At 49.2% G+C, this 14,795-nt stretch overlaps 1 protein-coding gene across 1 annotated transcript in view; it reads right to left on the bottom strand.

The window, feature by feature from the left end:
- The window catches only part of LOC146808461 (transient receptor potential cation channel subfamily M member 2-like), a 3,976,112-nt gene that overhangs the window by 2,712,595 nt on the left and 1,248,722 nt on the right, over window positions 1–14,795 (bottom strand). Inside the window, exon 17 of the mRNA XM_085623954.1 lies at window positions 5,054–5,166. Coding sequence (XP_085480080.1) covers window positions 5,054–5,166 — 113 coding nt within the window. The remainder of the gene's footprint in view (window positions 1–5,053; window positions 5,167–14,795) is intronic.

The following is a 14,795-nucleotide window of genomic DNA, read 5'->3' as shown; positions in this document are numbered from 1 at the left end:
ATAGTGCTTATGTACCCAAAAGGTACCCTCAGGGCCTCTACCTTGCTGTGTCATGTCGGCCGAGTATAACGATAGGGATGACCCTTATACATAGTTATTATGCAGAAGATGCAGAAGATGGTAGTCCTGCTGTGATTCTGAGAATCCTCATGCATAATAAATGAGGTCACACGACATTTATGCAGCACCTACATGGTAAAAGGTCAGCACAAAACTTATTATGTAGTACAATGGCCGGGTAAATTTAGGTGAAAGGTGAGGTAACTAACCAGGCCATTATTGGGGTACATTGTGAATCATAACAATATCCAACTCTCCTCCACTTGAGATGGAATAATCTCAGAAATGGTCTGAAAGAACCCAGACCTCCTTACATCACCCGTTAAAGGAAGACTCTCTGAAGTCTCACCTGAGAAGGAAGTGAAAATGCCACATTTCCCCAGTTTGCTCTACAGACTCCGCACGATGACCAAAACAGCATTTTAAATCTCTCGCTGCCCGAGGGTTTCTCCATCAAAACCATCAATAGAGACTCCAGGGGTGGGGGGATAGCTGTTATTTACAAATCATCATACAACTGTACTTTTGAGAAGGAAGCCATTTGGGGCTGTGAAAGTGCAAGATTCAAAATCTCCACTAGTCCCCAGTTCACCCTCTCCGGACTCTATATCTACCGGCCCCCTGGCCCCGCTGCCAGGTTCATTGAGGAATTCCTAGATGTCGCTCACACTCTAGTGATATCCTCTCCTAATTTTACCATCCTGGGAGACCTTAACTTACATTTCGACTCCTTGACCGATCCTACTATTAAGAACCTTCAGGCAGACCTCACAGCCCTTCAGCTAAACCCGCTCATCCAAACTCCCACTCACTCTGCCGGGCATTTATTGGATCCAGTTTTCTCCAACCTCTCAGATGCCTCGGCTGCCCCCCCCAAACCCATGGGGTGGACTGACCACTCTCTTGTCCAATTTTCTCTGAAAATCAGAGTCTCGATTGTGAAAAACACCAACAATTTCCGATACAAGAGGCCATGGCACAAACTGGCTCCTAGTGACCTTACTAGTAAACTAGGTAACTTCTACCTCAACCTCACAGACGGAGATATTAACTCCACCTACGCGGCCTTTCAAAATTGGATCAACTTAGGACTAGACTCCCTAATACCAGCAAAACGGACTAAAACCCGTAACACTCCATCTAACCCGTGGTACAATGAAAATCTTCTAACCATGCGGAAAGACTGCAAAAGAGCTGAACGCCAGTGGAGGAAAGAATATAAGGACACCGACAAAGCTGCTTACCTGCGAAAATTGAAATCGTACCATAAAGCGGTTCGCACCACCCGTGCTTCCTAATACGCGGAAGCAATCAGCTCCAGCAGGAATCCCTCAAAAACTATTTTTGAAATTGTTCATAAACTTAAAGATAGTTTTAATCCTGTCCCTGGTATTACCTCTGCACAACAATGCGAGGAACTTGCCACCTTCTTTACGGAAAAGGTAAAGAAAATCTACACTTCCTTTCCTCAGAATCTCTCGGACACCTTCATACCACGTGAGCCTCTGCCAGACAATCCCAGTTTGTCTCTCATCCCCAGCCTAACACATGACGAACTTGCTAAACTGTGCACTAAAGTCAAATCTGGCTCGCCCACAGACGCCATGAGACCTGCCAAATTCTTAGAATCTCTCGAGTTTTTCCTTCCTCCTCTTACTACCTTACTTAACCTATCATTCTCCTCAGCGGTGGTTCGCACATGCTGGAAGCAGGCCTGGGTCTCTCCAATCATAAAAAAACCCACCCTAGACCCTTCAAAGCCAGAAAACTTCAGACCAATTTCACTGCTTCCATGGGCCTCAAAATTGGCAGAAGCCCATGTGAATAAGGTGCTAGCCAACTACATGACACAACACCAAATTTTAGACTCATCACAGAACGGCTTCAGGCCAGGATTCAGTACCGAATCCGCCCTGCTGACCACCATCGAACACCTACGGAACATCCTGGACGCCGGTCAAAGTGCTGCGCTGGTTTTACTCGACCTTAGCGCAGCCTTTGATACGGTCTCCCACTCTATTTTACTGAAACGCCTCGAAGCCATAGGTATCAAAGACCTTGCTCTAGAGTGGTTTCGATCATTCCTGACAAACAGATCTTTCTGGGTCTCTGCCCCCCCGTTCATATCCCAGCCTTACCCCATAGAGCAAGGCGTTCCTCAGGGATCGGCGCTCAGCCCGTCCCTATTTAATCTTTATGTCCAGCCTCTCGCTGATATAGCAAAAGAATGGGACCTGACGCTAGTGTCGTATGCCGACGACACCCAGCTCGTCATTTCTCTGACTGAAGGCCCCTCGATCTCAGCGGCGAGATTCAAGAACGGGTTAGAGGCAGTTGCACGCTGGATGTCACACAACTGCCTCCAGTTGAACGCTGGCAAAACAGAGGTGTTGCTTCTGGGTAAAAATCCTGACTATTGGACTGATCAATGGTGGCCGTCCGCACTGGGCCCTATCCCCCCCCCCAAAACTGTGGTAAAAAGCCTTGGTGTCTGGGTGGACGCATCTCTCAATTTCCAGACCCACACCAAGAAACTGGCTGCCACCTGTGTGGGCCTGTTGAGGAGCCTTCATCCGATCCTTGGCTTTTTTGACCACCATACGCGCCAAATGATAGTCCAATCTACCATCCTGGCTCGACTGGACTACGCCAATATCCTTTTTCTTGGCCTTAATAAAGCTGAGATGGCGCGGCTACAACGTATACAAAACTCTGCTGCCAGGGCAGTTGTAGGCCTCCCTCGTAGGTGCTCTGCAAGAAACACCATCCAGAAACTACACTGGCTGCGCATGGAAGCCCGAGTTCAGTTTAAAGCCCTCACTACTGTTTTTAAAATTCTCAAAACTGACTGTCCTGGCCTCCTGCGTCCACTCCTAGAGCCCTATACCCCTCAACGGGCCCTACGCTCCTCGGGTCAAAACTTGGTGGTTACTCCACGTATAAGGCTAAGCAGAATGGGCGGTCGCTCTTTCAGAGTCTTGGGAGCAAGACTCTGGAACTCCCTGCCACATCACATTAGCTCGATGACTAACCTGCTGGCCTTCCGCAAAGCGATCAAAACATTTCTATTCTCCCCATCCTAATCTCCTATAGCCCGTCCTTTCCTTCTCCCCTCTCAGGTTATCGTTATAGTTCAGCGCCGGGACGCCTCGTTGCTGGGGCAGCTGTTCGCGCTCAATAAAACGTTATAACATAACATAACATAACCCGATGCCGATGGACGCCAAGAAGGCGACGCTTCAACGTCAATAGGAGAAGGAGGAGAGACTTTAATCATCGCCGCCGACATCAAACCCTGAGGCAGCTGATCAACAACGGACGCCGAAGGTGGAGTCACCGAAGGGCTGTATACAGGCTCCATAACAGAGTCAGCTGATGCCGACCAGCACCAACCCAAAGACTCAAATAGTCCAACCACCTTGGATGATGAACCCACCAGCGTGATTGCACTCACCTCCTTGGGGCCCATGGGAGCTTCAGTGGGAGGTGGAGGACCAAAGACGAGGTGTAGAGAGGTATAATACTGCATCATCTGGGCAATCGATGCCCTGGCTTCCGGAAAGATGGAGAGATGAAATGTGGAGTCACAAACGGCCTCTTCAACTGGTGCACAGGAGGGGCAGTGAGAGCCAGAGTCTCCACACAGCAAAGTCGGTGGTGCCGCGTCTTCAAACGCCTGCGCTTACCCTTGGATTTTTTTGATGTACGATGTCCTGGAGACCGGCCTTGCAAACTGACCTCTGCAGGAGAAGAAGACGAGGCTGCAATGTCTCCGAGGACCACAACAGACGTGCCACCAGAAACTTCATATGGCGTTCCTTGAGCGCCTTTGGTTTCAGTCTCTGGCAGGAGCCACAATGCTCAGACTTGTGGTGTTCTCCCAAACACTACATACAAACGGTATGCGAGTCTGTAACTGACATCTGTTGAGTACAGGTCGCACAAAGCTTAAAGCCCGACGACATTGGAGAAAGGCGCACTTGTCCACTGACAAAAGCTGTCAAAATAGGCCAGGAAAAAAGGGCCTGAGAAACCACTTCCTCAGATCAGCTTTGCAGCATGGAAAAGAAGAAACTGACATCCGTTTTCCGGAGGGGACTTATATAGCTCCACTGATGTCACAACCGGAGTCGACGTCATCATGGAGCCGTACAGCACCGTCCCCCGGAGCGGAGAGGGACTGCTGAAAAATTTCCAGATCCAGATTGATGACTGGGGAGAATTCAAATGTTAAGGAATCTGCGGCTAGACATCTCTATCAGATGTTCTCAGCTAGACATTGCGCCACAAGTCCACCATCGACGAAACCGCTCTGCCCAAAGTGTCAGTCATATACAGACCACACCTAATGGTGAAAATCGCAGCATATCTCCCATCTTTCACTACTTGGGAGAGGATGGGCTGGGCCTCCTCAAGGACTTGTTCACCTGTAAAGGTGACCATGATGTTGCTTTCGGCGCCAACGACGTTGACATTGCGGCACAGAACCAAAACTGCGCCACCCAATGGTGTGAAGGACTACTGTTCACGCAAAAGCTTCCAAATCCAGTCTGACGCCTGGGAAATTTAAAGGTAAGGAATCAGCAGCTAGGAGTCTCTATCAGATACATACTGTATGTCAGCAAAATGTCCAACTGGACATGATGGCACAGGTTTTCCAAGCCAAGCAAATACTTCTACCTCTACCTGGGGCTTATGCAGGATTCAGAACCTGATGGTCTGGGATTGTTCCGATTTACAGACCCCTGAGGAGGCCACAGACAGCAAGTGCCTTGCAATAAGACCTTGATTAGGACAACTGGACAATTTATTTCACTCTTTCACTGGCACGCTCATTTACATGACAGTCTTATTACAATGTCATTATCTTTTACACCACAGTCAAACAGGTGACTCAGACAAATTCTTGTAATAAATTGAATGGATCTTAATTGTATATATCAGTCTTTTATGCAATCATAGCGTTGATGTACTACTTACATGGAGGTCTTACCTGAAGGCGATGAAACCAGTGCAAATTAAAGGGAAAAACACCATACAGATGAGAACCCGAATCAAGGAGTTGTCGTCGGACAGCTCTCCCCACCAGATCTTGGTCAGAAATGTCTGCAATAAGAGAGACAGCCAAACGGTAGCAGCTATGATCATGCTATTACTGAAAATGGATCAACAGTACATGAAAACGAAGGGGCCACATAAAGGCTTGAGTGGACAAAGTTTAAGGCATGATATGGAGACTGCCAAATATTTCCCATAGTGCATCTATTCACCAATGTGAAGTTATGAAACATGTTGTCTGGCTAACATGGGACACAAGGACATCTCTAGAAGATAACCCAGGAGTTAAGAAAGACTGAGAATGTTTCAGCAGGTCCCAGTGATAGTTAGTGTAGGAAAATAGGATCTGCTTTTATGGTTACTTTCACCATTTGCGGGTGTCAGTAAGTTTTTGACTAATCTTGCTGGGATCCTGCTAATCAGGACCCAAGCCACTGTGCTTACTCCCTGAATTTGACATGGTAAGTACGTTGGTATCTCCACCCTTGTAGATCCCTAGTGTATGGTACTAAGGTACGGTAGGAAAGTAGAATCTGCTTTTATGGTCACCCCCACTTTTTGCTGGTGCCATTCTGTTTTTCTGACTAGTCTGACTGGGATCCAGATAATCAGGACACTGTGGTCTCTCCCTAAATTAGACTATGGTAAGTACTTTGGTACCTTCATAATTTGCTCTGGTGTACCCTGATAACTCCCTAGTATATGGTACTAAGATACCCAGGGCATAGGTACACCAGGAGTCTCCCATGGGCTGCAGCATGTATTATGCAACCCATAAGGGACCACTTAGCCGTGACTTAAGGTCTGCCATTGCAGCCTGTGTGAGCTGGTGCTAGCACCCCTCACAACAGATATAAGTTTCCTTACATCTCAGGTCACTGCACTTAAAACATATAAGTCGCCCCTGAGGTAGGCCTTTTAATCCGGAAGGTAGGGTGCTTGGTTATAAGTGTAAGGGTGCCCAGCATGATCAGGACACCCCCCGCAAAACTAGGAGTCGATACTCCCAACTTTATAAGTGTAGTCAGCCATTTTATACATATAGTGGACACCAAGTCAATTACGACATGTCTAACTATATATTGGCTGCACCAAAACTGGTCATGTTTGGTATCAAACATGTTGGAGTCCTACCCCAACACAGATTCCAGTGCCGTATGTAAGATCCCATGTACTGGGGGGTCCCCTAAGGAGCACCCCTGTATTCCCGGTACCAGCCTTTCAGGGTCTAACAGCAAGCTAGTGTTGCTGCAGACCAGACACAATTCTGCCCTCCTGATGCTGAGCCACGTTCGAGCAGGGGAGGGTAGAACAATAGGTTTCCTGTCACAGGGAGATGTCACCACCTCCCTGACAGGACTTAGGGGCCGATTCACAGAACTAACTTAAGACAAAATCCTAAATGTACTACTTTTGGTATTCACAGAAGTTAGGATTTTGTCCTAAGTTTGTCTTAAGACAAACTTAAGAAAGACTTAAGACAGACTTAAGACAGACTTAAGACAAACTTAAGACAGACTTAAGACAGACTTAAGACAGACTTAAGACAAAATCCTAACTTAAGTCTATCTTAAGTTTGTCTTAAGACAAACTTAAGACAAAATCCTAACTTCTGTGAATGCCAAAAGTAGTAAGTTTAGGATTTTGTCTTAAGTTAGTTCTGTGAATCGGGCCCATAGTGTATTGGGCTGAGGTGGGGGCACTTGCCACCGCCACCAGACAGCTTTGAAGGACACATTTGATGTCCTCCTTCCATACTCCAGTTGGAACCAGTTCAATGAGCAGTTGGCTCCTGCTCTTGTGTGAAACTGGACAAAGGACATGGGAGTATCCTCCCTTCTGCCCAGCCCCTCCTCTGGGAGGAACCCCTGAATCGTCCCAAGCCTTTCCTTTTGGTACATAAGGGTTTACCTATGGGTGGCTCTTCAGATTCGTTTTGGGACAAGATTCAGATCGGAAAGCACCTCATCCTCAACCATCTGGGCACGCTGGACATCGTTGGACTTCTCTTTGAGAACAGAGACTGCATCTGGAAGACTCCTGCTGCTCCTGGTTGGGTCTTTCTGCCAAGCTTCTGCGTCATCTGTGCCTGTGTTCCAGGTTTGTAGGCAGCAAAAACACCCGAAGGAATCTCCCTTGGAGTGAAGGAGTCACTCGCCTGCACCTGCAGGCATCGCAACTAAACTAACGGTCTGCTGCTCCTGACATCCCACGGATGCCGAGAGGCTTAGCAACACAGGTTGTTGTTCTGCAACTCGCTCAAGGCCTGCACTGTCTTCTCAGCAAGTTTGAAGTTAGCATCTCTCGTCAGAACAGCTGGAGCAGTACCCGTGCACAGCATCAACTTGCTGTTGCCAAGGCTTTTTGACTCTCTTCTTCAGAGATCTTCGGAATCCAAGAAGCTCCTGACTCAAGCTTCTCTTGCTACTATAATCTTCAGCCTCACCGCATCCTCTGCACCGTAGGTCTGCATCATTGGTGAGCTGCTCTAGGTCCTCAAGCGACTCCTGTGCTTTTGGCCTGTGGGTCCTCTTGAGGGTCTTCTTTGGCTCCAGTGGGCTCCCCTGCTTACTGGGGGCCTGCCCTGACTCTCCTGTGCTTGGTGAGTACCTTGGGCCTTGTTGGTCCCAACCCTGCACCTTATTTGTTTTCCTCGTCTGTTGCTGTTGCCAAGGCTTGTCCTGCTTGACACCGACTATCTGGCTCCCGACTTACGACGTGGGACAGCTTGTGCATGGCTCCTGGTCTTCCACAAAGTTCCCTGGTCCTCAGAGCTGCAGTGATAAGGTCACCGTCAACTCTCCCTTATTTTGCTTCGTTGGTTACCATTGGTCTTCCGTGCCTCCTGGTCACTCCCGAGCGACATAGACTATGTCCCCTCTGCTTGCAGGTTCTTCTCTTCAAGAATCCAACCTTGGATTCCACAGGACTTTTTCACCTTCTTTGCCGGCAGCATCTTTCCTGAAGCCCTCCATTGTGGTCTACGGGGGCTTCTGACGTCACTTCGCACCTTTGCACCCTGCTTCCCTGATGTAGGTATCCTGGTTCCTGGAGTATCCAAGGGTGGAGTGACTCTCAAACCTTCTGTCTTCCACAGGGTTTCTTCAGGGCCCACAGGGAAGGGTACTTCTTCTTGAAAACTGCAACAGCTGTGTTAGACTTGGCATCTTTTGGCGTGTTTCCCCTGACTTTTTGCTTTCTGACCTCCCGTGTTTGACTCTGTTTTTGCTGGTGTAATGATTCTGGGCACTTTCCTCACTGCTTTCCAGTGAGAAAGTGCAAGTGCTCCTGTATAAAATGTGTTATGGATTGGTGTCTCCATGATTGGCCTATTTTGATTTATGTGTTAGTCCCTAGTAAAGTGCACTGCGAGTACCAGGGCCTATAAATCAAATGCTGTTGGTGGGCTGCAGCACTGGATTGTGCCACCCACGCAAACAGCCCATGAAGTGTAACTCTGGCCTGCCATTGCAGAGCCTGTGTGCAGCCCCAAGATTAGGGAAATAAGGCAGACAAATGGGTCAGAACCAGGGTTAAGCAAAGAAACCAGAACCAAGGGGGTGAACAGAAAAAGGCAGACCAAAAGGGTGGGGATCAGAAACCAAAAGACCAGAAGTCTTCACCAGGCCCCCAAAAAGCTCAAGGGGAGGGGGGTCCCAAAAAGGATAAGAAGAAAGAAGGTCCAAAGAAACCTTGGTGTAATTACTGTAAAAGTGCCTCTCACTGGTTTAGTGAGTGCACCAAGAAAAGCACACCTCCAGCCACCAGTGCCCCTAAGGCACCTGCTCCCCCTAGTACAGTTACTGGTGGTGGTGCTCAGAAGCAGGGTGTAATTGGGTTAACCCTGGGAACTGAGGCGGACTCTGGCCTAGTCAGAGTACCCACACAGGCTGTTCTGGTTTGTGATATGGACATGGACATGTCCTCTACTGTCAGCCCCAGTAATCTGGGCAAGTACAGACAGATGCCTTTAATCAATAAAAAAATGGCACAGGCCTACAGGGACACATGTGCCAGTGTCACTATGGTGACACCTAACTTTGTGGATCCTGGACAGATCATACTAGGTGAAAATTACCTAGTGACCAATGCTAGCAATGCCACTACCTCCCATAGTATGGCAATTGTTAACTTCTCCTGGAAAGGGGTAACTGGCCTCAAAAGGGTTGTGGTAAGTTCAGATCTCCCTGTTGAGTGTTTGTTGGGCTATGATCTAGAGACTTCAGTTTTGTCTGAAGTGGAGTATAGGACCCATGCAGAAATGCTGGGAATATCAGCACATGTCCTTGCTGTGACCAGGTCACAGGAAAAAAAATGCAGAACTGAACAAGTACTGGATCCTGGGACAATGGACCAGACAACTCCCAAGAGGAGGAGCAGTAGGGTTAAGGCAGTGCCTTTCCCCTTGCCTCAGGTTGAGGATCAGCCTTCACAGGAGACTGACCCTGAGAGCCAAGAAGGAACTGTCCTAGAAGAACTGGAACCTGATCAGTTTGAGTTTCTTGGGACAGGGGGACCTTCAAGGACAGATCTGAGGCAGGCACAATTAGACTGCTCCTCTCTTGAACCCCTCAGACAGCAAGCTGCTGCTGAGGCCGCTGGGAATGCTCAAGGTACCCATAAAGTGTATTGGGATGAAGGACTCCTTTATTCAGAGGCTAGAGACCCCAAGCCTGGTGCTTCCAGGAGGTTGGTCATACCTTTGGCCTTTAGGGGCTTCCTTCTTACCTTGGCTCATGATATTCCCCTAGCAGGACACCTAGGCCAGAACAAGACTTGGGACAGGCTTGTCCCTCACTTTCACTGGCCACATATGTCTGAAGATACAAAGGAGTTTTGTCGCTCCTGTGTGACCTGCCAAGCCAGTGGCAAATCAGGTGGCACTACAAAGGCCCCCTCATACCGCTACCAGTGGTGGGGGTTCCCTTTGAAAGAGTGGGGATAGACATTGTAGGACCAATGGACCCCCCAACAGCACCTGGGCACAGATTTATGCTGGTGGTAGTAGATCATGCCACCAGGTATCCTGAAGCTATTCCCCTAAGGACCACGACAGCCCCTGTTGTGGCAAGAGCCCTCCTGGGAGTTTTTTCAAGAGTGGGCTTTCCAAAGGAGGTTGTCTCAGACAGAGGTGTCAACTTCATGTCTGGATATTTGACTGCTATGTGGAAGGAGTGTGGAGTGAACTACAAATTCACCACACCCTATCATCCACAATGCAATGGTCTTGTAGAGAGATTTAACAAGACCTTAAAGGGAATGATAAAAGGGTTACCTGAAAAGCTTAGGCGAAGATGGGACATCCTTTTACCCTGCTTTTTGTTCGCCTACAGAGAAGTCCCACAGAAGGGGGTCGGCTACAGCCCTTTTGAGCTTCTGTTTGGGCATCCTGTAAGAGGACCCCTATGTCTTGTAAAGGAAGGATGGGAGTTACCTCTCAAAAAGCCTAACCATGACATTGTTGATTATGTACTTGGTCTCCGCTCCAGGATGGCTGAGTATATGAAGAAGGCTTCTAAAAACCTTGAGGCAAGCCAGGAACTTCAAAAAGCCTGGCATGGCCAAAAGGCTGTGCTGACTGTGTACCAGCCAGGACAGAAAGTGTGGGTGTTGGAGCCAGTGGCACCAGCAGCCCTCCAAGACAAATGGCCTGGACCCCACACTATTGTTGAACAGAAGGGAGAAATCACCTACTTGGTTGATCTTGGGACTCCCAGAAGCCCCCACAGGGTGCTTCATGTCAACAGATTGAAAGCATATGTTGACAGGGCAGACATGGGCTTGCTCATGGCTACAGATGAGGGACAGGAGGAAGAAAGTGTCCCTCTCCCAGACCTGCTCTCTCAGAACCCTGACGATGGCTCAGTAGATGGTGTGGCCTTGGCAGGCAGCCTCACTGACCAGCAGCAACAGGACTGCAGACAAATTCTACAGACCTACAGACATTTGTTTTCCCTGACCCCAAGTCAGACAAACTGGTGCATCCATGAGGTGGACACTGGTGACAGTCTGCCTGTGAAATCTACAGGCAACCTGACCATGTCAGGGACTGCATAAAGATTGAGGTTCAAAAGATGTTGGAGCTGGGAGTAATTGAGCCCTCAGAGAGCCCCTGGGCCAGTCCAGTAGTCCTTGTACCAAAACCTCACACCCAAGATGGTAAGAGAGAGATGAGGTTGTGTGTGGACTACAGAGGTCTCAAGGCTGTCACTAGGACAGATGCCCATCCCATACCCAGGGCAGATGAGCTCATTGACAGATTGGCTTCTGTCAAGTTTCTGAGCACATTTGACCTGACAGCAGGCTACTGGCAGATCAGATTAGCTGATGATGCAAAAGCCAAAACTGCATTTTCTACCCCAGGAGGTCATTACCAATTTCTGGTGATGCCCTTTGGTTTGAAGAATGCACCTGCCACTTTCCAAAGGTTGGGGAATCAAGTTCTCTCAGGCCTGGATGACTTTTACGCAGCATATCTTGATGATATTGCTGTCTTTAGCTCCACCTGGGAGGATCACCTGGTCCACCTGGAGGAAGTTTTAAAGGCCCTGCAAAAGGCAGGCCTAACTATCAAGGCTACTAAGTGCCAGATAGGGCAGATTAAGGTTGTGTACCTGGGCCACCTTGTAGGTGGGGGTCAGGTTCAACCACTGGAGAGTAAGATCCAGACCATCAAAGACTGGACTCCTCCAAAAACCCAGACACAGGTCAGAGCTTTCTGGGGCCTGTCTGGTTACTACAGAAAGTTTGTTAAGCACTATGGGTCCATCGTGACTTGACCTCAAAGAGAATGCCAAAACAAGTTCAGTGGACAGTCAGCTGTCAAAAAGCATTTGATGACCTGAAGCAGGCCATGTGCTCTGCACCTATTCTGAAAAGTCCAGATTACTCCAAAGAATTCATTGACCAAACAGATGCTTCTGAGTTGGGTGTGGGAGCTGTTCTTTCTCAACTGAATATAGATGGTCAAGACCAGCCCATTGCTTTTATTAGCAGAAGGCTGACCCCTAGAGAGAATCGTTGGGCATCCATTGAGAGGGAGGCCTTTGCTGTGGTTTGGGCCCTGAAGAAGTTGAGACCATACTTATTTGGAACTCACTTCAAGATTCAGACCGACCATAAGCCCCTCCTATGGCTTAATCAGATGAAGGGTGAAAACCCCAAACTACTTAGGTGGTCCATTTCCCTAAAGGGGATGAACTTCACAGTGGAACATAGACCTGGAACTGACCATGGCAACGCAGTTGGGCTCTCCAGATATTTCCAATTACAGCCTGAAGACTCACCTGGTCAAGGTTAGTTTAATGTCCCTAAGTTTGGGGGGGGGGGGTTGTGTAGGAGAGTATGGTCTGCTTCCTATGTTCACCCCAACTTTTTGCTTTTGCTCCACTGGTTTTTCGACTTTAGTGTGGCTGTGGGCCTGCTAATCAGACCCACAGCCCAGCTGTTCTCTCTCTAAATTGATACCATGTACTTTAGGTACATGCCAGATTGGATATTGGGTCACCCTTGTCAGTTCCTGTACAGTGTACCATAGGTACCCAGGGCATAGGTGCACACAAGGCCTACCAGGGGCTGCAGCATGTATTATACCACCCCTGGCTGGCCCTCTTAAATTGACACCACTGGCTGATCACTCAGCTGGGGCAAGATGGTGTAATCACCCCTTGCTTAGATATAGTATATCTATATCTAACCATATATATGGACACGTAGTTACCTATCAGTCACTCCTATGGCAGGCTTTGATAATCCTGGAGGCAGAGTGCTTGGTATTATGTGAGATGGTGCTCAAGCATGAGCTGAGCCTGTCTGCAGCTTTCGGAACCATGTCCTTATAGCTGTTCTATGATATCGCCTACCATATACTCGTAAGTGCATTATAATCCTCGCGGTTAAATGCTAACTTTGGTTTGGCTTTATCAAAACATGTTGTGTAAGGTGTCATACGCTTTGGAATACTACCCCCTCGCCAATTCTGGCGACGGGGGTAGCATTCCACCCTTCTAGGGGGAAAAGACATGTAGTAGCTACTGTACCCGGTAAAAGCTAACTCGAACCTCAGCATCACAAAATGGATGCTGCTGCCGCCGACACAAGTCTGACCTCCTGCAGCTGGGAGCCCTTCCAGCCAGGGAGGCCTGAACAATAGATTTCCTGTCCAGGGAGGTGCAAGCACCTCCCCAGACATCCTTTAGTGTATTGGGGCAGGGTGGGTTGAATGAAACGAGACACTGCCTGGGGCTCACAAGGTGCCCCATGCATAGCCCGGTTCAAACCAGTTGCTGGGGCACTCCAGCCCCGCTCTGGCGCGAAACCGGACAAAAGGAAGGGGGTGTAACCACCCCCTCCCTGGTCCCACCCATAGGAGGGACCTAGCAGGTAATCCAGCCCCTTAGTTTAGTATAAAGTTAGGAGCTGAGTCTAGAGACTTCAGATTATCCTGGACCGACACTCTGATACAAAACTCTTGTACCTTCGACATTCTACAACAGAAGACTGAAGAATCTCCCTTGTGGTCAAGGAGTGACCACCCTGTGCAAACAGGCACCAACCAGCTAACTGCCGGTTTGCTTTGTCGACGCTCTAGAAGGATCCCGACGACTCTGCTTCACAGGAACTGGACTCCCAGACCTCTCCGACCTTTACCCACATCTACAGCAAAGCTGAGACCCGTGGTGGACACGTGAAACGTGGGACCAGACGCCCTGGCCATTTTGCGACCTGCTGACCTGCGCTGGTCCGGAGGTATCCTCGAAGCCGCGCATTGGGGGCTGAGATACCCCTAACCCGAGCACCCACTGCACAGAAGCTCAGCCCTCCATACTCCACGAGGACTGCGCGGGGCCCTTCTGCAGTTCCCTGCTCAACGCATCTTCCCGGTTGCTAGCCCGTTGGCTAGTGAGCCCTCTGAAGACGATCCTTTTTTTTTCTACTGCTGGTCTGGTTGCTCCAGACTTGCTCCTGCTTCCCTGCAAAGGAGAAGCCCCACAGACCTTGCTGGTCTGTCCTGACACGAATCTCCACATCCTGCGTGAATTGCGTTGGCCAAGGCTTGTTGGCTCCCATCCAGGTACCGACGCCGCCGTCCTCCAGATCCGTCATGGGACAGCTCGAGTCCGGCTCCTGATCTTCATCAGCACATCCTGGACCACGTGGCTGCGGAGACAAGTTCCCATTTCTTCACCTGAAGCACTCGGCGATGCCTGCTTCCTTCCTGGTTCCTTCCTGGTCACTGGCTAGTGACCCAGACTCTGTCCCCTCTGTTTTCAGGTTCTCCACTATGCCGATCCACCCTTGGATCCATACGGACACTTTGCCCCTGGTCGCCTGCAGCACTTCTTTGAAGCTCTCCATAGGAAACGAAGACGAAACCCGACACGCTTTGGCACCTACGCACCCGGTCTCCCTGGGTGATGTAGCACGAGTACTCCGGTCCTCCCGTGGGTAGTGACTATCCTAGTGTCCTAGTATAAGAGGGTTCTTTCCTAGCTTGATCGTAAGTGCCCTGAATCTATTTAAATCTGACTTTTTAGTTCCTATTGTATCCCTATGAGAACCCGCGTGTGAGTTTAGACACTGCACACGCCTCCCGTGGGCCTCCCATTTCCTAACTATAGGTCGTTTAGTGTAGCCCCAGCGATTCCCTAGGCCCTAGGCCTACTCTGCATTTCTGT

This window comes from Triturus cristatus, chromosome 8 (genome assembly GCF_964204655.1).
Source record: "Triturus cristatus chromosome 8, aTriCri1.1, whole genome shotgun sequence".
NCBI classification, from domain to species: Eukaryota; Metazoa; Chordata; class Amphibia; order Caudata; family Salamandridae; genus Triturus; species Triturus cristatus.
Note: the sequence above shows the minus strand (reverse complement) of the source record. Positions and strands in the feature narration are given on the sequence as shown.